The sequence below is a fragment of the Excalfactoria chinensis genome, chromosome 1 (genome assembly GCF_039878825.1).
Source record: "Excalfactoria chinensis isolate bCotChi1 chromosome 1, bCotChi1.hap2, whole genome shotgun sequence".
Classification (NCBI taxonomy): domain Eukaryota; kingdom Metazoa; phylum Chordata; class Aves; order Galliformes; family Phasianidae; genus Excalfactoria; species Excalfactoria chinensis.
The window spans coordinates 92,443,461-92,470,894 of record NC_092825.1 but is presented as its reverse complement, the minus strand read 5'-3'; the positions used below and the strand labels follow the sequence as shown (position 1 = coordinate 92,470,894).

The 27,434-nt window shown below is 36.0% G+C and overlaps 1 protein-coding gene across 5 annotated transcripts in view; it reads left to right on the top strand.

The window, feature by feature from the left end:
- ROBO2 (roundabout guidance receptor 2) overlaps window positions 1-27,434 on the top strand; it is an 862,371-nt gene that overhangs the window by 445,554 nt on the left and 389,383 nt on the right. For all 5 annotated transcript variants that reach the window (XM_072326598.1, XM_072326582.1, XM_072326591.1 and 2 more), the window contains exon 2: window positions 24,640-24,966. In XM_072326598.1, coding sequence (XP_072182699.1) covers window positions 24,640-24,966 — 327 coding nt within the window. The remainder of the gene's footprint in view (window positions 1-24,639; window positions 24,967-27,434) is intronic.

Genomic DNA, 27,434 nt, shown 5'->3' with positions numbered 1-27,434 from the left:
TGCAGTTTTGTGGGTGATAAAAATATTGTTTGAAAGAGATCTTAAACATTAAGAGAAGGTTCATATTTGTTACAAGAGGTACTAGTAGATTGTTGGACAAAGTGATGGCCTTTCACCTCCAAGGCAATAGTTTAAATTAGGCCCTGGATCCTAGGTAAATTGAGATGAATGGTTTTGCTTTTCCCTGGTGTAAAGTAATCCATGCTACAAGATCACCATACATCTGTTTTTGCAAACTTGGCATAATTGGCATTCTCTTAGGACTGAGTTGGCATTGGAAGTGAACTGTTTCTTACTGCTTAGGAATCTGTTCCTTCTAGGTCAGAGTAAATGTCATTGTCAGGTCTGGGAAGAAAATCTGCTGCTGCCCTGTTAATAACCCATTCCTGAAAGACTAATCAAGAATGGTTTAAGTGATGCAGTTTATCTTTTTTAACTCAAAACCAAAAACACTTAAGAGTAAAGACATAAAGTAAATGAGAGTGAAACAGAGACCTTATTTTCTTACATCCTGTAGAAATTCAAAGGCTCAGAGACATTAAAGTAGCTTAATTTGTCATCTGCTAATGATAGGTAGCCTAGGATTTCAACAATAGTCTTTTGAAGACTCTGGAAGAAGATGTGGAAAGGAATACAAATTAATGTAGAATACGTTATTATCTACTAACAGCTAGATTGAACTTGAGTGAGGGAAAGAGTATGTCGTTCCTCCCAAGAGGCTCTCAAGGAATTAAAAAATCCTTCTTTCCTATCCTCCTTTAATGGAAAAACAGTCTGCATTGTACTGCTGTTGACTGAAGAGTTTTTGTTTGTTTATTTTCCTGCTCTTGCCATTGTATCTCACTGACTGAAGTTTAAGAGCCTGGTTTAGCTGGCGGAAGAACTGGAGAAATGAAGGACAGAAAACATGACTCAACTACTACCGTGTTCTGAAGTGTGTAAAGACAATAAGGGAAACTCTAGCTGCATTTTGACCAATGTAGACTGTCTTGTGGTATTCAAGGCATTGTTGAGGTTATAGTGTGCTAAGTGCTATATTAGTGCAAATGGAGAAAGTGCTGTAGTTTTATACAAAAAACAAACAAAACAAAGACCAACAAAAAACTGTAGTTTTTTACAAGAAAAAGATTGATGCAGGGATGTTGAGAGAACATTAATTGGGGAAAAAGTCAGGAAGATGATAGTAGTATTGAGTTCTATTTGTTTGCACTCTTTTGGTACCAAGAGGAGAAGTAACCTTCAAATGGGAAAGCGATCAAATTGCACATATTTATATCTCTGAGCTCATTAGGGAACAATTTTCTCAGATTCAGGAGATACTGCAATATTATTTCCTGTTGATAGCTTATGTTTGTGTTTTGGCTATATATGATAATAAGTATTGAAAAACAATTTGTAGAATTTTCATCAGTTTATCGAATGCCTTCTTAAACTAAGAACTTGAAAAATACAGTGCATAGAAGTGTTTAATTCATTTTTGTAATGCATACGGACAAGCATCTATAAAGGAATCAGAAAAACTACATGGGTGTACACAGATTTAATATAACAAGATAAGATACAAGTTTTAAATCTGAGTAAATGTATAGAAATTTGAGGTCAAATTTAAGTGTATGTTTGAAAATGTGGAGTTTTGTGTATTTTATTTTTTTTTTTTTTATAACAGATGTCTATGTTTATGGCAGGAGAACCCTCTTCAGTTGTACTCCCCAAAAAAGCATGGCATAAACTGCCTTATGTTATGATTCATACTAGCTAGCTACTGGGATTTCCAGTGATAGTAGGTGGAAATTTGTGGTAAGTTTTCTTAGATAAGTAGTTTTAATAAAGCATGCATCTCATTTTTTTTTGCTGTATCATCTGTAGAATTTGTTGGCAGGAAAGGGAGATTTGAGCTGTTCTAAGCGTTAAGTAGCTAAAAGGGATTAACTTTACACTGAGGGGTTTATTAATGAAGATGTCACATTTAAGCTGGCACTTGGAAGGAAAGGAAAAGTGAGTTGTTGATCAAGGAATCATTCTACCTACTTGTCCTGAACACTTTTTTTTTTTTTTTTTTTTTTAAACAATACTTAGTTGTAAATCTAATTGGATACCATTCTCACATTTTGTCTTAGAGCTTATAAAAAAAGATTAGAGCTTATAAATAAAAAGATTTTATTTGGAACAGTAAATGTTGTTTTAATTGGATACAAGATAAAAATGAACGGTCAATTAAGAAGTGGTTTTCATGCAAATAATGATAAAACTATTACTCTGACAGTCAGACAGTGATCTCTCTGTATATCATACTAAGAACTAGTTGGATCATACGTCATTCAAAAATAAGTCTATTTTAGCCTTTCAGCGTATTTATTCTGTTGCTTCAGTTTCACAAATTATTCATGCTGTTCTCCTAAAATGTTTGCAGAAAATTACAGATAGACGTTTCTTTCGTAGCTTTCAAATTACTTCAAAATGATGAAAGTTCGCAGCTATTAATGTGGATGACTAAATTCAAAAAGTTCATTAAGCCAAACTGGATCGCACTAGTCTATCCATTTTTATTTTGTCTCATTGTAGATAAACAATGCATTTTGGATATTTGAATCATTCCCAGCTTCTAAGTGTCTGTGGCTTATCGACTTCCCAAGGTGCTGTCTTAGTGATTAGTTTCTTCTGAGAATTTAGCCAACTGGTTTTTAACTCTCAAATTATTGATTCTTTGCTTTTTGATGTCTTTCTGAGTAGAAGCAACAAAATCATTCCAGCAAACTATTTCCTGTAGCAGATGCTGATGTCTGTCTGTACATCATTTCTCTTGTCTGGTATTAGTGAAGATTACTGGCAAATCAGAAGAATCGCTATAGATATTATGGGATGTGTTTGTTTGGTTGTTGTTGCTGTGGTTAAATCAAAGAATATCAAATACCAAGAATAAATTTGGCACCTCTTAAACATAGAACTAAAGTAAGTTTTAAAATGCAGGCAATTCTGAATTATTACCTTTTTTCACTACCATAGTAATGTTGCCTGCGAACTTAGTAATATAATCATTTGAGGTTATTGCATTTGATTTTGATGTTAACCTTTAGCGTAGTTGATAAACTGACTTTCTTCTGGCAGGCATCATTAAAAGGAGGGTCCGTGCTGTCCAGAATAATTTTCCTCACAATTAGCAGCATTGATCTTGTAGGTGCAGCAGCAGTTAAAGTTCCTTGGGGCAATCAGAGAGTTGAAAGTGGTTGAAACATGCACTGAACTGCAATCCAGTTGCTCCTTATTTGACTATTGCAACAGTAACATTTTTCTAATTATTGTTGTTTGTTGCCTGTTGAAAGCAATCAACAAAGTCGTAACTTATATAGTTCACAGTTACACTTCCAATGTAAGGAGTGAGAGCCTGGATTTTCTAAGATGTTCTCTTGTAAGATTGGTTCCAAGTCTATAAATGACCCTCATACATAGAGACACATAGACCTGATGGCTCAAATATAATCAAAGGTGTGATTTGTTTGGTGTCTTTTTGTTGTTGTTGTTGTTGTTGTTTTGTTTGTTTGTTTGTTTAATATTTTCTAGTTGAAAACACACTTTATGCAATTATAAATTAATATTGTTTAATACAGATGGAGTGAGCTCCAGTAGAGGCTTTACATGCTGGCTAGTAAGGTCTCATCTCAGGTGAACAAAAACTCTCAAGAAGGTGGGTGCATCATTTGTATGGAAGTTGGAAAACTCAGCCCATGATTTTGTTGTGAGTACATCTTGCCCACTGAACAGGTTACAGGGAAGAAAAGCTTGGTGCTGACATGGGAAGAGAAATGGGAACTATAGAGCTTTTGAGGAGCACAGAAGGATTGTAGGGATGTTCAGGGGAAGACTGAGCAAAAAGGCAGCATGAGAGACTGTCTTGTAATGTATCAAATGTGGACCGTGAGCTGTAGGTGTGAGCATTACAGCTTCAGTCTTGTCAGTAAAGAGTTAGACCAGTGATGTTGAGGGTGCAATTTGACAGAAATCTAATCATGTGTTTTTTTTGTATGTGTGTAAAAAATGACATTCTACATAAAGCTTATAACAGCTTTCTTTGGGCTATAACGTTCTGTTGAATGCCTGTCTTCATTTTGCCATTAAAAAGGGTTTTAATCAGTGCTTTACTTCAACTTATGTGGCATACTGGTGTGTTTGCTGTGCAACCAATGCATTTGCTGGGCTTTACCGTAAGATTGCTGGGCTTTTTATAAAGGATCATCATTGCTGACAGACTTTTATTTATTTATTTACTCAACTTGTTTAATGTCAGTGATGATTCAAACTTAATTAGGTGACTGTTTTATTTGAGGAATAGCATGCAGGTGGTAAAGCAGCATTTGATTTTTCAGAAAAAAAAAAAATTGTAAGAAGGCAATGTATTATCCTATAAGTAGATATATATTGCAGTTTCCATGAATAACTCATGGATACTGCTAGTGATCTTTCTAGTATCTCAAGCTGAGAAGGTTGAGATTGTTCAGCCTAGGGAAGAGAAGGCTCCGGAGTGAACTTAAAGGGCTTACAAGAAAGATGGAGAGGGATTTTTACATGGGCAAGTAGTGATAGGACAAATGAAAATGGTTTTAAACTAAAAGAAGGATTTTTATATTAGATACAAGGAAGATATTCTGTATTATGAGAATGATGAGGCACTGAGGCAGGTTACCCAGAGAAGCTGTGGCTGCCCTGGCCCTGAAGATGTTTAAGGCCGGGAAGGATAGGCCTGCCAATACCTGATGAGTTGGAACTGCAGTGATGTTTAAGGTCCCATCCAATCCAAATGATTATATGATTCTGTGCTTTCCAGTATGCAGGAAAAATGTAGCATTTCATATTGCAACAACTGTTTTTACAACACATAACAAAGGCATGATCTGTATTTGAGCCTCCTCTGACAAAGTGTGGAAAACACCTTGGCTGCTAATCTCCTTTTGTCCTTTTAGGGAACAGAAAATCTTGTTCAACTAGTGAATAAACATGTGTGTTTTTACTGTATATGTATGTAAATAATGTAAAAAATAAAAGATAATGAATAGAGTTGTTGCATGGATTTTTTTTTTGATTTTTTTTTTTTTATTTTTTACATTTTGGAAGGTACTAGTTGTTTATGGTATTGCAGTAGTAAGAACTAGTAGTCTGGGAATTTCCATGGAATATGTGTAAAATTAGTTTGAAATTAGGAAACCTTATGAGATTAAAGGAATGTTAGAAACAAATCCTGGTGAAGTGAAATTGCCTCTCCATGCCTCAAGCAACACACAGCTTCCAGGTGTTCCAAGAGGACAGAGGGTAAAAATCAAATACAGTAGTTTAAGAACTCATAACTAAATATTAGCTGTGACTGTGCAGTGGCATAGTAGCACCAGAGCAGTATCAGCCACAAATTGTTCTAAGCCATCTGTGCATGCAGGGTATGCTGGAAGGTACCTTATTAAGGTAAAAATACTGTTTATTTCATACAGGTTTCATGAGTAGGTAGCAAAATGTTTTGCAAACAATTTGTGCCAACATCTGCATTTTCAAAGTAGAAAAAAGAAAAAAATGAGGTAAAAGGTGATTGAAATACCTGTTATGTAGCAGGCTGATGACAGAATGTGGAGTTCAACTCATATGTCATGTGTTCAGGAACATGTGTGACTGTGTATGCGTGCTGGAGTGGCATATGTACCCTGACAAAATGAATTTGGTTTGAAAAGAATTTGATCAGTCTAGTATTCAAGCAAGTGTCTTGCCATCCACTGGGAGAACAAAGTGGTGACAGAAATAGAGGACACTATTTTGTAGTTCCTACTGTGTTTAGCTATCCTTGTATATGATTTCCTGTTTGGATGTGACAAGATTTCGTATTACTTTGATCCATCTGATGGCAAATTTGCATGAATGATGCATATGGTACTGTGTAAGAAAAATCAAAATTTAATACTATTCTTTTTCAATACTTTGTGAGCAAATGTCGAGCTTGAATAAAAACAAGATTAATGAAAACAATATCTGATGCCAGTTTGAGTGTGAAAATACCTTCAGAAGAGAACTCAAACGCAAAGTAAAATATCAAGGAAGTTATATTTCTATAGCAGAAGGAAATTATACTTTGATTACTGAGGAACATAAAAATACTTTGTTTTGTTTTTGTTAGGTGGAGAAGCAAATGTGCAAGTTTAGGGTGCAATTTTACCTTTTCTCTTACATTTTAACATAGTCTTTGAAATCACAGTTATCATTTTTTCTTTGAAAGAGCATGTTCTGCAGGCTGTGATTATATCACTTCCTTTAGGTAGCAACAGCGGTAAGAAGCAAGGACTGATGTTAGATATGTGTGAATGTGGTTTGGATGAAAATGTTCTTTTTCGAGATAATCTTAAATGGATAATTTTGCACTGACAGAGTAGAAAATGAATTCAGATCTGAAGTGAACTGGAATTACACATGAAATTTTAGTCTTGTTTTCAGTGTGGAACATTTTGTCTGGTAAAGTAAGAGAAAATATCTGCTGTAAAAGTCATTTTAAAATGAACTGAACAAGGTTGGATGTGACTTTGTAGCTAGTGGATGAAAATGCTTAATAGGTAGTGAATGTAGTAGTTCTTAAATCCATTATATCATGCAACATTTTTGGCACTATTTTTTGGGTATCAAATACTAAGAACAATCTTTTATTGCAATGATCAAGGGACTGACATACTCTGAAGAAAATGAAGATCATGAAAAAGCATGCTTAAAGGTATGAGAAATAGGAAAAGTATGCAAAGCATTGGTTAAATTTGCCATAATTATCTTGAGCGAAAAAGAAAGAAGTGAGATTTTCTTTCTTTTTCTAGCCCCAACTTCATGGGTTGATTTTTCTGACTATGAGCAACACCTGTAGCTACGCAAATAAAATATGGAATGTTTGATCAGTGTGTGTACTTGATTATGTAACCTGACCACTTGCAGCTGCTTGGGAACTGCTCGTGAAGCTCTGTAAAACTGCAGTGAATTTGCCTTGCTTTCCTCTTTCTTTAAGCATGATTGTAATTAGATGATGTACTTAGGGTCTTTTATGGTATCACAAGTTTCACAGGGCTCAAATTCTGGAAAGATCAGACTCCACTAAGAACCCCAAGTTGAAGTTCTAATCAGTGAGCTGCTTGCTATGGAGGAAAATAGCATTTTGATCTATTTTTAATATATTTAATTAAAAAGTCCAAGTGTAGTACTTGAAAACTGATGGTGGAAGTTTGGAGTAGGGCACAGAAATGGTGGAGTTCGGGAAAAAATATTTAGAGCAAAAAAAAATTATTTTGCAAGTGACTATAAAGCAGCTACATTAAAAGATGTACGTTACTGGTTCAGAACTTGTACTTTTACATTATAACAATAGTTATTACTAATATCTGCATGTAGTAGTTGTTTCATTTCACTTTTACAATATTCTTCTCTATGCTAGATAACTACAGTGGTGTTTTTGGTGTGTTTTTTTTTTGTTTGTTTGTTTATTTCTTTTTAACAGTCACTGTGTAATATAAAAGATGCTTTGAAATTAACAAATATGACACAATTTAAGAGAGGTAATAGTACACGGGGGCATTACAACACTGAGTATGGGGTGAAATTACGAGGTGGTGCCCTTTCAATAGTGACCATTTGTCCCCAGTAGAATTGAAATTTAATTAAATACATTTCTTTATCCCCCATGCATTTAAAGAAAATAAAATAAAGCTTCAGAACACACATTCAAGCTTTGAAAGACCAAGGGCGCTGCATGATTAATCTGAGGCAAAAGTAAAGGAGTCTTTCATTATTCATCAGCTAATGATAGTTGGAAGCAAGCTGCAATGTTTTGATAAATGAGAGATGTAAAGTACTGGTGTGAAGCAGCTCTCTTCCTCTCAAAGTAGAACACAAGACTCAACCAAGCTCCTCAATGAAAATGCTAATTCCACATGATTAATCCTTTCTTCTTGTCTGTCACCATGAATATTAAGTAACTTCCATTTGGGGTTACTGTTAACTTGTAACTGGCTTACTTCAGACTCCCCCACCTCAAAATATACAACCTGACCTTAACATTTGAATTGCCCCTTATTGTTTGTGCCCTTTTGAACTATAGTTCTTTCTCCGTGTCTTCCTTGGGGGGAGGCAGAAGGCGGGATGAGGCAGTAAGAGGCGGGTACCAGTGTACTGCAACTAGGCTTTTGTCAACTGATTTGTAATTGGCAAGGAGGCCAGATTTAGGAACAGCTGCCCATTGTCAGTATGGTGCTGATTTCTCCTTCCTTTGACTAAGAAGTAGCTGCAGCAATATTAATAGTCATAAATCAGCATCAGCTAACAGTTTGGGCAAGGTAAGAGAGCTGTTTTTCTCTGTGCACGTTTATGACAGCTGCTGTGTTTGCTGGTCTGCAGGTATTTCATTTGTCATGTTTGTGTGGTTTACAGTGGATATTTTTTTTTTTCAGATGCCTCAAAAACCAAAAAATCAAAAAAACCCCAAACCAACCCAAAACTTGTAGTTGAAACACATGGTGATCAGATGACAAAGACTTCTACCATATGAAGCAAGGCTAATAAAACACTTAAAAGACCTGGTCTCACAGCTTGATCTTTGATGTAGCTCTCCATAGTATGCTGAGTAAATCTGTAGCATAAAGATATTATTAAATCAATACAGGCATGGCTATTATAAAAACTGATTTAAAAGATGACTGTGCCCTGTGGATGCATTCTAGATAATAACTTGACCCTCTCTTTCTTTTATAGTATCCCTCAGTGACCCCTGCCACCTGCAAACACTTTTGTTACATTCCTCTCCCCTCTTAATAGTGCATCACACCAACTGTTCCTGTGGTGTAGATGAGCTAGCAGATGTGGCGTTGATGCCACGTAGTTTTTTGACTCTTGTTAATGATTAGGTACACTGTTCTTCTTTTTGTGAATATCTGCCGTGTTTTGGCCAGGTTGGTTAGGAGCACAGCAGTGGCAGTTCTTGAAGTCTCTTATGGTGTGTAAAGCACACTGTTTAAAAATGTGATAATTGTCACTCAGAGTGGAAGTCAGGTTTGCTTGTAACAGTTTTCAAAAAGCTGATAGACACTTGAGTCTTGAAAATAAGCAGCAGTTCGAGCAATCTGAAGTAGGAAAAAAAAAACAAAAAAACAAAAAAAAACCTGCTCATACATCACTGATTATAGAGTGGATTTGGTACATCTGAGACAATCTGTAAAATCAGATGTCTTACCTGGCATACCTGGCAGTTAGGTTTATCCTGTAGACATTGGAGAGGCCAGTATTAATGATTAATCCAGCTTCTACTTGCCTTAAAAACTACGTTTCATGTTTGAATTAATCACATTTTGTGTTTATATATTCACTGGTACTACAAATCTTGTGTGTGTATGCAGTCCTGTGCTTTTTAAATTGCTAATAAAAATATACTATTGTTTTGTGCAGCTGAGAGTTTGACTATTCCTTTTACTATAAATTTGATCTTTGTCTTAAAGAATCTCGATGAACATGTTACCATTTTAGAGACAAGTATCATAGTATCATAGTATCATGCGAGTTGGAAGGGACCTTAGAGATAAGTGTGGATCTATCTGAGAAGAGGATTATTTGAAAACTGTATTGGAATGTAAAACTTTCATTATTTTTTTTGTGTATTCTCATACTGATGTATACTCTGTCCTAGGTTTTTGTTTCTTACTATGTTGGTTGAAATGATGTCTTTCAATTAAATTACATTTCCATACATCTGTTTTTATGAACGTATAGTATGGTAGCATGTTATGTATAGTTATGTTTAGGAGCTGTTAAGAAGTTAGTGAGAATGCTGTTGGTCATTAAGCCAAGGTAGTACGCATCTGTTCAAGAGCAGAATTTCTGTGTTACTTCAAAGTAAACTGAATTTGTAGACCACAGCTTTTTTTAACCTCTGCTTAATCTATCTATGCTCTGTCAGGATTGATTAAAGATAGCTTTGATTATGGGGAGAAATCTGTTGTACTTAGTTTTTACTATATCCTTCAGTTGAATCGTGGTATTACTTAAGAGGATCAGGATGTCACGCTTTATAAAATGTTGCTGCAGTCAGCGGGGGGCTCCAGAGTTGTCCTGTTTGTAAGCTGAAAAGGACACTGGGAGCCTGGAGAGGTGTTATTTACAGTTATGTTCAGTGAAAATGTTTTGAGATGAATTTTTGAGATTACTGAGCTACGGTGGTTTTTTTGTTTTGTTTATTTCTGAAGATTTAGAAGACATAAGTAGTTAATAAATAATCTCAAATAATGTTTTTCTTACTTAGATTGATAAAATAACACATACAGTAGATGAGAACTAGGACTTTGACTGGGATAAGTAAGTATAGTTCAACTGTATAGAATTTATCACAACCTTTTAGCTGAAAAAATGGTGGATTTCCTTAGATATCTATGCTAATGTGTGGATGAACAATTGGCTGAGGGGCTATAAATAAAGGCTTCCAATAGATAGCAATAAACTGATGTAAAGAGAGGCATCAATTGGTTTGCCACAGGGATCTTTTTATTTGGGTTGTGTCATGTTTAACATCTTCGTTAATAATCTGAACAAGTGGGTAAACTGCATGCTAATTAAATTCACAGATGATACTAAGCAGGGAGGTGTTGCAAACATAGGGTGGACAGATTTTCTAAGTGAAAATCTGGACCACCTGTCATGGCAGGCGCACAGAGGAAGGTTTTTAGCAGGAATGACGGAGAGGGGGTGTGCACAGAAGGACATGACAGCTTGTAGAAGGGGAAGAAAGACTGCCCATTCCACTCCCTCCTTAGCCAAATATGCTCTTTCTTTCCTTCTCTGGCATCTTCTGTTTTGGGTACATTGTATTTGTACAGTTTGCTATCCTCAGGTAATGAAAAAATCACTATGTAATTGTTAGCTGAAAAATGAAACCTCTTAATCAGGGATAGATGTGAAGGATTGAGGTGTGTGTGTGGGGCAACAGTAACAAGTTCCTTTAAGTTTCCTAGTAAGCTCATCTTTCAGCTACTGAAAGTGTGAATAACACAAGTTTTTCTGCAAGATGAAGATTTCAGACTGAACCTTTCACAATCATCTGATAGATATTCTTATGGCAAATGTGGAGCTACGAATTTCATGAAGAAGATGGAGTAGAAAAGGGCACTCACTGTTCTCTTTGTGAATCTGTAGGCTGTTGTTTAATGGTGGATTATATGTAAGTAGTTGTAGGCCAGCAGAAAACGTAGCTCATGGTGCAGCTCACTTGAGTAAGCATCATGGGAAGTTTTCTTTCCTTTTCTCCTGCTCACCTTGTTTCCTCTGCTGGTCCATCCTGTGTTTTTTTTATTTATTTTTTTTATTCCCCCCCCCCCCCCCCCCCCCGCTGAAATGTTCATAGTTGTTTGTTTTTTTTCCCTTAATGTTGCAATTTTGCTTTGGAAACAGGAGCAGCACGTTCAATACTTGTGCTTCTGCTTTCTAGGATTTTGAATAAGTGTAGAAACATTTTGTCTTTGATGATGTGAACATATGGATAATGATATGTCCTGTATAATGAACCTACCTTCAGCTTCCTGGAGATGACGTAGCCTTTATCAAGGAGAAAGGGCAACACTGTAGAAGGCAATTGATTTTTAAAGGAGAACTAGTTATTCTGCCTTTTACTTTAGGCCCTTGGGTAATAGGGTTACCTTTGTTCTTAATTCCTTTTCTCATTTTGTTAGCACTATATGTGGCCTTTGGCCCTTACTGTGGCAAGAGTTTTGGGGAAAACTGAAGAGCTATAGCTTTTGTTAGTCATAAAATATTGCTCTATTTGTATATTTATTTATGTATGCTTAAAAGTTAATTCCCTCTAGAGAAAAGCTTTTGGGGTCTGATAAAACAATGTACTTTTTAATTTTCTTAGTGTCATAAATTTTTCTTGGAATTTTGGGCAGTTTGTTTGCTCTTTGCAAGTTTATTAACAGTAATGAGGGAACCCCTGCAATTCAATATTGAACATAGATGTTTCTTATGTATTTTGCTGTAACCCACCTCAGTATTTGTTACCTCAAACAGTAGATGGCTCAAAGAGTAATGGGCATGTGGCAAATGATGAGCATGTCATGCCGCCTTCATGAAGCTTTTTACTCTTGGCTTTTGTTTCCTAGGCATCTTTCCCTGGCAGTGTTATGCAAATTAACCAATTAATGATGGACAAAATGGCCTTCCTGCATCGCCATGTTTATAATAAGAAGGGCAATGCTGTAAGTCACGTACCTATTCAGTGTGCTCTGTAGGCCACTGTGAGGGCATGATTAGCCTGACTGTGGAAGACAATTGCAGAGGCATCTGCTCGGTTAATTTTGAGGAAAATTTACCAGATGGAGGCTGAAGATTTAAGTGATTAGAAGGTAGTAGATTGGAATACAAATTGGATTAAAAGAAATTAGATTGATATAAATCGAATTGAGTCACAACAGTTTGTGTTGTTTGTACCAAGGGGCAGTGGATTATGGGAGAAGCAGATGCTCCAATGAGATAGGAATTAATGTGGCTTTGACAGTCCATCTGGGAAGGCCTGAATATCGAGTACATTCCTAATCTCTCTCTCCATTTATCAATGCCATAATGTTAATTAGTACTTCATTCATTAAGTTACTTACAGTGGAAAAAATCTCACCCTCCTAGCCCCTTTCTGCTTGAGGATTTGTTATTGAGCCAAGAAATGGAAATCTCTCCTTAGCTGAACTAGTTACAGTTGGCTGTTAGGCACCAGACCTGTGTCAGTTTCCTCAAACTTGCCACTGCTTTTGGCATAAATGAAATTTATTGGGCTTTGTTTTGCAATAACCTTCTCTTCATAAATTCAGCAGCATAGTTGTTTGAAGTCCTGTTTTCATCACTACAGGACATCAATCTCTAGCATCTAGTAATAAGCCTCCTTCTCACAGTTATAATAAGGTGCTGTATATATTCTATTTTATGTAGTTGAGTAGCATTTAGTTTTATGACCAAGATATAGATATGACATTGATGGTGAGAGGCAGATCCTCATCGAGAGAAGAAGGGGGGGGGAAAAAAGAAGAAGAAGAAAGCTTGCAAATGTGTTTGCATGTATAAGACCTTTGGTAGAAAACAGTTGCATGGAAAAACAGGATAATAAAAATCCAAATATGCTTAGTAAAATTCAACAGAGTATTTCATTGTTCTTTATTCACTACCACAAGTATGTAAGTTTGATGCAGTAAGCTTGTACTAAACTACTCACAGACAGTTTGAACACTGGCAGATCCTGATGCTAGTTTTTGTATGGGGTCAACCCATTACATTATATATATATATATATATATATATATATATAAAATCAAATTTTTCAGAAGACCTTTTTTTAAATATCTCCAAGCAAAGAAAGTAGTAGGGTAGAGTGGGCAAGAGGTTGACATCATAGTCAGGAATATAGCACAAATTTGTCCAAGGAATGTTCCATACCATATGACATGCTTAGCAATAAAAGCCTATGGAAAAGATGAAGAGGACACAAGGTGTACAAGGTGAATATGATAGAGAATGGCTTGGCAACTACATCAGCCAGTTCCTTCAGGACTTGAATGCATGTCATTTGGCCCCATAGAGATGTACAATTCAAGCTCATCAGATGATCCCTGAATTGCTCTTTGCTTACAATAAGAGAGATATTGCAACCCCAATCCCCACCTAGATGTTCAGTGATGTGAAAGATGTGGGAAGCCCGACTGCCAGTGAACAGCGAGTCTGAGAACTTGTTTAGTACCACAGCTTTCTCTGTATCTGTTGTTGCCATTTCTCCTTTCTCATTTATCAGAGGAGGTACTCTCCTTGGCCTGTTTCTTCTGACCAATGTACCTGTAGAATCCCTTTTTGTTACTTTTTACATCCCTCACCAAGTTCAATTCCATCTGTGCCTTGGCTTTCCTGATCCCATCTCTGCACATCCAGGCAGTGTCCTTGTACCCTTCCCAGGCCACGTATCCCTGCTTCCACTGCTGTATGTTTCCTTCTTATCACAGTTTGAACAGCATGTCCTTGCTTAGCCATACTGGTTTCTTGCCTTCTCTGATTTCTTATGCTGTGGGACAGAGAGCTCTTGTGCTCACTGAAGGGCATCCTTGAAGTGTTGCCAGTTCTGTTCCATTCCATTTTCCCTCAGGAAAATTTCCTAGGGGATCTCACACAAGAATTCCTTGAACAGATGGAAATTCCATCTCCAGATTTTGAGGATCCTGGTTTCTCTTTGCCAGTCTTGTATTCCTTGAGGTCACATATTCAGCTAGGTCATGGTTGTTACAGCCTGGACTGCCTCTAATCTTCTTTAATAGCTAGTTTACAACTTTTGAACTTAAGTAAGATTTTTTCAAACTGTATTATGTGAAGATATCTTTGTTGTATCCTGAGTAGACCAAACTTTATTGCTTCCCATTCACAAAACCCATCTTAGATACCTTGAGATATATGTCCTTGATCTACTGCAGGCTGCTGTGAAATATTTCAGACTTTTACGTTTCAGAGTATGGGGGAGTGTTGATGATCTCAAAGAGATTTTTATGAGTGTGAGGAAAAGGAAATCAGAAGGTCATTTTTTTGCCTGAATTAGCAGTGTGTATTGTCTTCTGTGAATGATGTCAGAACTGTCAAGCCTATCTAAAAACGTGATCAGAATTAGTTACAGATATGTTGTGGAAAGATGATTAGCTATTAATCAGAATTAAGAAACACAAAAATGGTGCAACGTGGAAGAAATGTTGACTTATGTTTCAGAATACTTATCTCAAGGTTAAAGATCAAATTATTGCATTTTTTGTTTTGTTTTTTGTTTGTTTGTTTGTTTTTAAGACTTTCTGAAGACACGTTGAAACTGCTTAATTGGAGAAACAACTTCTTTGACTTTTGTGAAGTCTTTGTAATGTTTTATTTGTAAAGTTACTTTGATTTCACTCTTACTCTGTGGCAATTACATTCTACTGATAGCTATTTGACTTATCCTCCTTGAAGGAATGGGGACCAGATTGTTATTTGAAAGGTAGAGGGTTTGGGTTTTTGTAACAGTATCTTAGGTGGTCATCATCTTATAGCAATAGAATGTCTTATACTGTGGAGAACGTGTGGTTATCAACCCCTCTGTGCAAAAATATAAAATTTAATTGTTGCTAATTAAGTGTTTTGTTTTTAAAATAATAATGTTGTGTGGGAATATTGGAATATTGAAAGCTTCCATTTGACTGCCTAATAAGAAGCCATTGCTAGTTCTTCATTGCTGTGGTGATAATGTGCTAGCTGTATAATAAAGACATTTCTGTGATGTTTGCAAACAGTGTCAGTTGTTTTCCTGTTCCTTCCTTGACCTGGGAAAGACCTAAAAGATGTTTGGTGGAGTTGGGCATACAGTCCTGCTTTACTTTACTTGACTCTTGAATTATTCTGAAAGGCTCCCTAGGGAAGAGCTGTTTTGATTGAGCACTACTGGAAGAAAAGAGTGGAGAAAACTTTTTTCTGTTCAGCTCTTTTGATACATTGTGTTTATGTACAATAGAATAATTTGGACAGGCAGGGAACACTGGAGGTAATCTAGCACGTGTATGTATGTGTACATTTGCACATTTCATACATCTACACATGACTTGTAATGCATATGTATGCTATGTGCATATACATATATTCACATAAAACTTTTTATTATTTCTGCTCTTTGTAACTGGAAGTATTCCTTTTTTTGTTTGTTTTTTTTTGTTGTTGTTGTTTTTTTTGTTTGTTTGTTTCTTTTCTTTTGTAAGTTTTTTCCTTTTTCTTTTTTGACACAATTCTTATCATTTCATTTTTCAGAGCCAGTGAATGTTTATGAAATCCACACTTGAAGTCGAACAGCTATTTTTATTTAAAAGCCCGAGGTTTCTGGCTTTGGGAAAGAAAAAAAACTATACCTAAGAGTGTAGTGGTGGTTGTTCTTAGTTTGTTTTTCAATTAAGTATGTAGTTGTCTGTTAGCTTCTTCAGGGAGTGTGCCTATGGTAGATAACTGAACTCTAAACCAGACTGCTTTGCAACAGCCGAACTAATTTTCTTTCCACACTGAAGAAGTGACTTGTGTTTATAACATCTCTTTTCACCTGGGAAAAAGTGATTCATTTGCCTGCACGTCAATATACTGTTTTTCAGGGATATTGTGATCCTATTCACTCATCTCATAAATGCCCATGAGGATCTCACACCCATAACATGCAGTGTCATAGTATGCTGTGATTTTTAAGGAGTAGGTAAGAACCTGTGAAAATATTACAAAGAAAATCATTGAGAGAATGTAGGTAACGTGTTTGCAATCTGGACAATACTAGTACAGTTCTGAATAAAATCTGGGCATGAAAAGGAAGGGAGGTAGATCTTACTATTAGCTCAAATGATTTGAGAAATAGCCCATTAGGAAACCTCTCAATCAAGATGCAGTTCACACTATAAAAACTGCATTGTACTTTTCTACTCTGTGCTAGCTATTTTGATTTTAAGCCTACAAAGCAGTTGGATGTTCCCAGTGGTTGAGATGTACCATTCATATGTTGGTGTGTGAGGAAGAAAAATTTTGAAGAGAAGTGAATTACAGTAAATTTGCCTTAAGCCTGAATAACAGTTTTAGAATGTTTCTCTTGAAATAATTTCATACGAAGAATAGGGGTGATTATGCTGTAGTATTGGACTACTGTCCATATATAAACAGCAAAAATAAAAAGTCAGTTTTATGTTTGCAGTGGTTTTTTTTTTTTTTTTTTTTTTTTATGATTAAAATTGATTACACCTCTCTTAGCAAAGTCACAGTTTTGTACCACAGAAACTTAATGGAATCAGAATTGCAATAAGATTTGGTCAAATATTTTTAATGACAGTTATTGATCTGTCTGTTCAATGTTGCCTGTTCTTCTTGGCAGACATGCACTATAGGAGGGGTGGCTTATCTGCAGATATATGTCCTGGGGAAGCTATGATGTGTTGGTTAATGGATTAATTTTGCTCTAAGAAAAGCTTTCAGGGGACCTTGTCATTGCTGACACAGCTTTAAACAAAAAGCTTACCTTGGAAGCAGTCATATTGTTGAGGTCTACACCCATCTGCCAAATCTCAGGGGAGGAGGAGAGATTGCAAAATATAAATCTTTGAAATGTAATCTTTATCATGTCACTTTGCCTAGAGGAATGCATCTAAGATAAGCAGCTTGATTCCAGTGCATCAGCCTGTACTCTAGTTGAGTTTTCTCATTATCTTGAATTCTTTTTACATTATCTTTTGTTCAAACTAGGATGTGACTGACTGGATCTCTGTTCAAGATCTCTGCTTGCTTTCAGTCAACTCTGTGGTTAAAAGGGTAGTGAAAGCAACACACTTATTCATTATTTCTAACAGATATGTGTAATAAATGTGTCTGATAAGTACTGCCTAAGTGGCACAAGGCATATGAAGAAGTAGGAAAATGAACAGTAACTGTCCTTCAGTAGATTTAACAAAGTAGCTTCAGGAGTGTCTGTTTTCAAGCTTAATGTTATCTCACACAAAAGTGTCAAGTGACTACATGAGGAAAAACGAACTCAGCCACAGCCATACGACAGATTCTACATAGCAAAAAAACATTACGCAGAGGCTGTTGAGTCATGTCCATAAAACACATTACAGTTGTGATTTTACTAACTGAATTTCAAGTTGTTTTTTGTTTGTTTGTTAGTTTTTGTTTGTTTGTCTAATTGCTTTTCCTATTTACTGCACAGAATGTACCCAAGAATATATGACAGGAAAAGGTTCCTCGAACATTAAAAATACATCTTTGGAGCTGTCTTCATAGTGAAATTGAGTATATTCAGGCTTTTTCTTGCTTGTGCCTATTACTTTGTTACATGACAATATTATTTTTTCTATTAGCTTTGCAGCTTATTTTACTAATAAACAAATGTTCTGCACCATCTGTGGAAGTGTATGTTTTTGGAAAAACCCTTAAAAGGAATGCATTCAAAACATTCTCAAAAGCATGAAACAAGCAAATTATCAGTTAGACTCAATATTGATCACTCTCACTTGCATCAGGCATAAGCTTTCAAATGGCAATATGACCACCAAAAATGGTGGATGCTTCCATATTCTGCTATTATTTTATAATAAACTTTATAGTATGTCCTTAAAGTTTTGTCATTTTTCAAGCATTGATTGTTAAGGACTGAATATATAATATTCCTTTCAAGCATGGTCTTTCAAAACTATTGAACTGAAAATGTTTCATGCAGTACATATCTTTAAATTATTTTGGATTCTTGTCAGTATTTGTACAGTAGAAGGTTATTGTTGTCTATGTATTTTAAGGCTATATGCAAGTGTGTTAGCAGCAATGAAAGAATAGCAGGGGACAGAATACTAAGTACTCCATATAGTATGGAGAAGTAAGATGTCTGAGTAAGTAGGTAGTGTAGTACACATATTGTTAAGCAACTGTTACTTCTGCTATTGAAAATCTAATCCCATATTTCTTTAAAAGGTAGTATACATCTTCAAAATTCTAAAGAAATAAAAAAAAAAAAAAAGAAAAATAAATAAAAAAAAGAGAGAGTCTTCAGAAAGAGTATAAAAGGAGCAGTTGCCTTAGAGATCAATTTAGGTAGAGCTTTTCAGTTTGTAGTCAGTCTGGTAGTAGAATATATGAGGTGGAGGGATGCAAATAAATGTAGTATGAAATGGCTGCATGTTGGATATTGTTGACAGGAAAGGGTAAGTGTAGAAAGGTAAAGGGAGAGTACTGAGGAGACTCTTGCAGGCAATTCTGCAATCTATATTATGAAATACTGTATCACAATACTAACATTTATTAACATATTAACTGATTTTATATATGTGTATACATAATTGCTCCGCAGTTATAGTGAAATCATTTGCCCTTCTGGTGGATATTCTGTGCCTTTTTATTAATTCTTGTTAGCACTGTAGTCACGAACATCTTGCTGATTTACTTTAGAAATGAATTAAATCACTAGGAACTTAATCTACATTGTTGCTTTTCCTGTATGACAGCCCACTGCTTATGTAGAGAATAGGGTTAAATAGGTGAAGTCAAATTTTGATCTTGATGTGAAGCTAATAAATTAAAACCAGAAGAGCGTGAAGTGCTATAAATGAAAATGGTTTTCCTTGAAATTTGAAAGACAGTGGCATGGGAGGACTAGAAGGTGAATTACCACATGCCTTTTTCTGTGAAGATATGTGTATATATCACACCCACTCACCTCATTACCCTTTATGTAAGTGTGGTAAAAAAGGGTAAAATATTGACTCAGTTTTCTTGCCTACTTACTGTTGTGTCTCTATAGTAAATCAATCTATTTATTTGATAGTAGTTTGTTCTACTTTATTTAGGGTTATTTGCATACAGAATCAACCACGCTAAATTGAAAATAAAAGGTACTGTGTTTATATGCAATTGATGTAGCTTTAACTATATGGTGTATAGGATCTCTGAGTAAATTTGTAAAGAAGTCAGAATATCTTATAACAAATCTAAGACTTGTCGCTGATTATGAGAAATTGAATTAATCAGAACTGCAATATTGTTGATCAGGTCAAAAAGAATGAATGATGTCATCTTTTACTGTTTTCAGATGAATTTTCTTGAAGGTGACTCTCAGTTCTTGTACAAGACATCTGAATGGGACTGAAGTGCCTTCAGAAACCTGCATTGCAGATTTTTTTTTCTTTTCTATTTTTGTCGCCTGTCCTCACTTTTTCTTTTCTTTCAATGAGTTTGATTAGAAAGTATGCAAGTATGCAAAGTCATAAGAGAGGAAAAGATATTGGGTGGTAAATGTATTTTTCAATGGAAGTACAGCATCTGTACATCTAGCGACTAGAGCATTCTTTAGCCTTTTTGTGACTGTTTTTTCCAGGAACTTCCTCTAACTTAGCTCCAGCTTGAGACTAAGCTTTGTGTATATTCAGTGTCCTGACCTTTATTTCTTGACTTATATTTTATTTTCTCTTTCTTAACAGTGGACTAACACATTTTATTATGTTTAGGAATTTCAGATATATTCTCTAGGAGATATTAAAAAAAAAAAAAAAGTCTGTGTTTACATATGAATATTGGTATCTACCAGTAAAGGCAAAAGTGGAATAAGATAAATGCTAGACTTTGCTCATTCAGTATTTTTTTTTTTATTTTTTATTTTTATTTTTTTTTTCCATGCAATAATTGGAAACTTTTTATTACTTCACTGAAATAAACATTACTAGGAGCTAAATGGCTTTGAATGCTGTCATTATTATTATTATTATTATTAGCTGAATTAGCTTTAAAATCTGTTTTTCCTAACAGATATTGTGAGCAGATACAAAAATTGCTGGTTTATAGACTAAAGTTGAGCAATGGTGAATTATCTGATGGTAAACAAGAGCAAACATTTGACGTTAGACTCTTACTTTCCTGTTTATTTGGGGGGGGGAATAGAAATCTTTTAATCTGTAAAGGTGAAAAATTAATGTGTGAGGTGAAGCAATGCACTGATATTGCTCCATAAGTTTTTTCCTGATAATTTACAGTAGTTCTGATTTGCTCACTTAGGACTGTCGAATTTCAAGTTCCCCTGGGTTACTAATGAAATTCTCCATGAGAACCTTAGGCACGTTACATTTTCTGTAGTGAAGGCAGTGGTAGCATTCATTGTACTTCTACAGTGTGTACATCATTTCACATCAGTCCCAAGGCCCTATGATCTGAAAGTCTAGATCATTTCTAGTAATAGGTTTCTAATGAGTAGATATCAGAATCTGTTCTGCAAGTGCTGCTTCATTCCTTACCTTATCTATCTCCATTAAAAGGAAAATAAAATAATACTTATATATATATATATATATATATAAATTGCTCTTTGAGGGAGAGAACATGGAATTGTGTGATACAGTATCTTGGTTTTGGCTACAGCACGGTCTCAGCAAATAAATAAATAAATAAATATTAGAAATCTCAACAAGGAGCTCCTTTAAGGCTATCATGTTGAGCTAATGTTGAAATTGAAAAAAACATGAGGTTATTGTTAGTTTTGTGTGAGCTAGAAAAAGGTGACTTAGGATTGTTTTTATTATGTGTTAAAGGTGTACACATGCTCACACAATGCTAAGGTGTGTGATCAGCAGTGTTCCATAGGAGACTGAGATTATATGTTAATTTTCTGTGCTTTTTTGCTTGATAGCATCCAGAAAGTCACTGCACCTAATTCTTTTATAATTTCACATGTCTTTTCCTTGTTTTTCAATTAGAGTTAATACAAGAGTTTCTGATGTTGTGGCAGATGCTAGAATTGAAGTAGAATCACTGAAAGACTTTGTTTTTTAATTCTGGGGCAAACTTCATAAAACATGAAATTGGGGTTTAAATATAACCCAGGGAAAAAACAAGCTGAACAGAGATGTGTTATGTCTTATTTTTTGTTGCCCCTTGTTGTTTATTGCTCAAGTATGAACAATGAAACATTGATATTGAAGATAGGATACTATAATAGACTTGCACATTGTCTTTTTTTCTTGTATGATTGTTTTTTTCTTAACAGAGACTTTTATCACTCTGTGAAATAATAGGCAAAAATGTGAGCCTAAAACTTTGTCTCTGAATTAATCGATAAAGCAAATTCAAAGCTGCTCTTTTGGAGATGTGTAATAAACAGTCATTTGCAGTAACTATATGAACTTGAACATACAATGATTATTGGAGTACTCTGTGAGTGTGTATTCAGAGAAGCGTTAATGTTTTCCCTTCTACAGAAGCAGCTTTGAATCAATCATAGATACTGTAGGACCTCTCCAAAGGTGTGTTTTAATCCAATAGCATGTAACAACTAATTTGAAATCGTTACTGTCCATCATGGTAATGACTGCTTAGGGACTCTTATATTTAGAGGTTATTCACATGCTGTATGCATGCATGAGATATAAGTGTATTGGAAATCCTTGAGGGAAAAATTGAGAAGGAAACTGCATGGATAGTTCAGGATACCAACACAGACAGCCTGCTTCAGTGAATCAACTTGTCATCTTGGATAAACCATGGTTCCTTCTCACTACAGAAAGGGGAAGAGAAATACTTTCTGGTCTGGTTCATGGGGTTAATTATATTCCTGTTTCTTCTAATTAAGATTGTATTTGTAATAGTATCTGGGGCAGGGGAGTCATAGTCAAAGAATAGAAATTTAGCTAGGAAAACACCATCTGAAACAGTCATTTTCAGGCATGTAGGCAGTCACTGTACCTGCCAGAAAAAAAGCCAGTGGAGTCAGGTTTTTGGCTGTGTTTTTTAAACAGCATATCCTTTTGGAGTAACTGTTGGTGCTCAGTTCAGATTTGAAGAAAGGAGTCTACTGTGCTCCATGGTTGAATTGTGTTTATTTTTTCATAGAATTATAGAATGGCCTGGATTGAAAAGGACCACAATGATTATCTAGTTTCAACCCCCTGCTATGTACAGCATTGCCAACCACTAGACCAGGCTGCCTAAGGCCACATTCAGCATTGCTTTGAATGCCTCCAGGGATGGAGCATCCTTGGGCGACCTGTTCCAGTGCGTCACCACCCTCTGAGTGAAAAACTCCCTCCAAATATCTAACCAAAACCTCCCCTGTCTCAGTTTAAAACCATCCCCCCTTGTCCTTTCGCTATCCATCCTTGTAAACTGCCATTCCCCCTCCTGTTTATATGCTCCCTTCAAGTACTGGAAGGCCACAATGAAGTCTCTCTGGAGCCAAGTTAAAAAAGCCCAGTTCCCTCATAGAAGAGGTGTTCCAGCCCTCTGATCATCTTAGTGGCCCTCTTCTGGACCCTCTCGAAGAGTTCCACATTCTTCCTGTACTGGGGGCCCCAGGCCTGGATGCAGTGCTGCAGATAGGTCCTTACAAGAGCTGAGTAGACGGGGCAATCACCTCCCTCTCCCTACAGGCTACTTCTGTTTTAATGCAGCCTAGATTGCAGTTGGCCTTCCAGGCTTCAAGCATACACTGCTGGCTCACGTCCAGTTTCTTGTCTTCCAGGACCCCCAAGTCCTTCTCTGCAGGGCTGCTCTCAAGGAGTTCTTTTCCAAGTCTATCTAAAATGCCTGGGATTCTGTAGGAATCCTTGTAGGAGGCCTTGTTTCCCCTCTCTGAAATGCATGCTGAGGGAATGACTTGCAGCAGTCAGTAGCAGAAGTCAAATTCAAATATCACAGGGATGTGTGATATGATCCCTCCTTCCAAACATAGTCTTAGCTTCTCCTTGTTGATGGGCACAGTCTTTGCTGCCTGCGTTTCAGCCCTCTCTTGTGCACAGATACTTGATAGTCTGAGGTAAACGTTAGTGATATACGCGAGTACCAAAGAGGAAGAATTAGTCCTTTTATGACCTGCTGCTTTGAATTGGGCTTTGTAAGGTGGAGGCTTTAATTATTTGTTGGAGAAAGCCATTTTCAAAGGGTTCTCTTTACAGTGTAGTGCTTGAACTTCTGAACATTACTGCTAAATGTTTGTGTAAGAAAATTACTTCATATTTCAGGTCTTTCATTTCTTATTACAAGTTTTGTTACTTTATACCATCTACTTGTTATTATATAGTCAGATCTGCCAGTGTTCTCTGACAAAATTTAAGAAATACTTAGTCTTGGTGTTCTTGCTTGTAATGTTGGGATTTTCTTCACACAACTAACTGGTGTTGCTTCTTTTCCTTCAGAATAAAGAATTATTTTGGTAGATATGTAGAGAAATATACATATATGTATAGGTGTCTCAATGTTTGGCTTTTTTTAGTACTGTGAAATTTATAGCCTTTATGATTTCTGTACTTTTGTATATGAAGTCATAGTCTAGAAGTACTTTTTACCTGCAAATTCTCCTGATTGATTTTGAATGTCTTCTTAACAGGAAGAGTGGAGATAAAATACTTGTGTGTGTGTGTGTGTGTGTGTGTGCGCGCGCGCGCATGTGTGTACACTTGCAGTATGGATTATGGATACCTTTACTATACTGACAGCAGAATCGGGTAGCTGCTAAAAGAGTCAGTTTGTACAGCAGTGGTATGGCACCTTATTGCTATGCCAATGACTAGAGTGTTAGCAAAACTAAGTTCGAAGGTGGAGGAATGGACTTCTATTCCTTTCCTCACAAAGCATACAATTATAATTACAAAAAAAGTGTTAACCAAGAGGTGGTAAGACATAGAGTTTTTGGAAAAGTCAATATGTTGAATCTGGCAGAAGAACAGATAGGAGATTAGCATGACTGGAATTTGGAAGGGCACAGGAATCTGTAGGGTAATGTAAAGAGAAAGATTATTGAAACAAGGGTAAGATCTTGTCATGGTTGTATATGTAACAGATTCTCTGTAAATCCCATCTCCATTAGGTATGGATTTGTTAATGCCTGGATCAGAAATATGCATTTGTAGTACAAACTCAGTTTTTTAACTATGAAGGGTCTATATGATACAGTCTCTGATACCAGGTAAAAAACAAACAGTATAATCTGTGGACAGATTGTCTTTTTCTTTGCAATTGCTTTGAAAATGTTGGTGAGATTGAAATAGTAGTTTGTGAGAAGGTTTTGTGAAGCCAAAGGTGAAAATATATTATCCTTCACTCCACCCATTTCTTTGTCTCTAGGATCCCGTCTTCGCCAGGAGGATTTTCCACCACGGATTGTTGAGCATCCTTCAGATGTCATAGTCTCTAAAGGAGAACCAACAACCCTGAACTGTAAAGCTGAAGGACGGCCGACTCCTACTATTGAATGGTACAAAGATGGAGAGCGGGTGGAAACCGACAAAGATGATCCTCGTTCCCACCGTATGCTGCTGCCTAGCGGATCTTTATTTTTCTTACGTATTGTGCATGGACGCAGGAGTAAGCCTGATGAAGGAAGTTATGTTTGCGTAGCAAGGAACTATCTTGGAGAAGCTGTGAGTCGCAATGCATCTCTGGAAGTGGCATGTGAGTAAAGCTTTGTATGATTAGCACTGTGTAAAACTTCATAGTTACTTTTATATTGCTATCCAGTGCTTGCACACATTGAGCGATTTGGGAGATAAATGTAGATAAGGATGCCATTTTGTCTTTAGCTGTATCTCTTAGTCATGGCATTTATACATGCATTTATTCAGTAGCAGTGACTGTACAGAATGTGATTTATATGGAAGTACAGTTCTAGCCAATGTATAATCATGATTGGCACAAACATGGACAAAGGCTAATCTTCCTCTAAAGAATAATGTAATTTCTAAATTATGACTAAAGTTGGTTACGCTGAAACTAATGTGGAAAAATACCTATCATTTAATATAAGGTGCACTGTCTGTTTCTCTTTATTTAGTCATCTGTTACCTCAACAGGAATAGACAGCTTCTTGGTGTCTCATGTTCTGTAGTGCTGGAAACCTCAATGTGTGCTCCTCTATCATAAATTTGATATAGGCCTCATTCATTATGTGAGTGGCAAGTGAAATTGTTGGCCATTTCTCATGTCCTCCAAAGCACTCTTATTCTTTATTGATTCTCTTTGTCTTAAAAGAGGAGTCATCACAGTTCTTACAGAGACCACCCAGCGTGCATGATCTGCTTCTAGTAGAGTTAGCAAACACATTCATTACAGTCATAGAGCAATCAGGCTCATCATACATAAAATGTAACATTTTGTTTAGTAATTTTTGCTTCTTGGTTGCATGGGTTGGAAAAAAAATCATTTTTTTTTTATTTTTTTTTTTCCCAGAGTATCGACAAAGCATAGCTGTATTTCTTTGCATAATTGTGTGTTTTAGTATAATTATGTATATATTTATGTATTTATTAGTATAATTTAGTATAATTAAATGTTGTTCTATTACTGGTCTTTAATTTTCCCCTCACAGTTCAACATTTGGGAGTAATTTCAGCAAAATTTGTTTGACTGAATTAGGGCTTCAGCACAAACTTTCATCACTTAGTTGGTAGAGAATGGACTTAAGAACATATAAAAACACATGGTGGCATAAAAACATAGAAGTAGAAAAAAACAAATTTTGTTTGTGATGCAGTTTGGGACTTCTATATTCTGATATGATGTTTAGTTTTCAGTCTTTTCATAAATTGCAGAAAATGACATTCTTGAATTAGCTAGATGTTGGCATAGGCTAAGTAGAATAGATCTGTTCACAGCCTTTTAAAGGAAAAATAAAATCAGGTTAGTTTGAGCCACTAATAAGTGCGTATCTGGTGATAAAGACATCATAATATTACTCATTATAGTTAAGTATTTAGGAATTGAGAAGATGACCAGTTAAGAAAAATTGAAAGCTGGGTGAGTATGAATATAGATAAAATTTAGCTGGATCATTCCTATGTTTGTATACGTGTTGGTTTTTGTTTTTTTTAAGCTATCTATTGAGAAACCCTGTGTGAGAGACATAAACATTTTGAAATCTTTGATATTCATGTTGAGATTCAGACATCTGCTGATGCTTAGAACACTGTTAAAGTTATGCGTTGAGTTATCAAACGTAAGTAATTGGTTATTTTGGAATTTAGAGGTGCTGTATGTTCTGTCCATTTTCACTGATCCCTACTTCAGTGGCCGCTGTGAGACTCTTGTTACAGCATCTCCAGTCTTTGGTGTCATTTCTTTAACCACTATAACTGATTGCAGGTCATGCATGAACTGCATGTGAGACAGTATGAGACTTTAATAATACCAGGTTTCATTGTCAGAAGGATCATAGAACATGAAACTTTAGATCTGAAACTATAGCTAAACTTTCTGCAATAGCAACATGCACCTGACACCACACTTTTTTATTGTTTTCATAGCTTTGAAATTTAACTGACTGAATTTTCCAGTTAAACGGTTTAGCAGTCTAAGGCAGGCATTCCGTTTCCACTTAGATTAAACAGTGCTTTGTCTTTCCTTGAGCCAAACCATGATTATGATTACAAGAAGGTATGTTCAAAGAAAAAACTTCAAGCTGTAATCATTGGTTACATTGCTCAATTGTTAAATTTTAGAGATCTTGTTTTATGCTCACTGGTTACAAAAGCATATGGCAATCTTAGAAGCATATCAAAAGAATCCTGTGGAGAATGATACCCAAATTGCTCAATTTTCCTTGATTTTGAGACTTTTCTCTATAAATTAAGTTTTAAAGTGACTTTTAGAGAACAGCTATTTCTAATGTCAGCATTTCTGGACTGAAGAAGGTGGGCAGGCCTGTAACAGGCCATGTGCACGCTTGAAAAATGAGTTGTTGCTGACAGCCTGTTGTCAGCAGTGAGTCCTCATTCTCCTGTTTTCCATACTTCCAAGGGCAGTGAGTTGCCTGGATGCCAGGGCCCTGTCTGAGGGAACTGAGACAGCCACATGAAATCAGAGCTTCCTTCTGCTATCTCTAATGGTGTTGAAAACTGCTCTTTCCACACTGAGCTAAGCTGTTT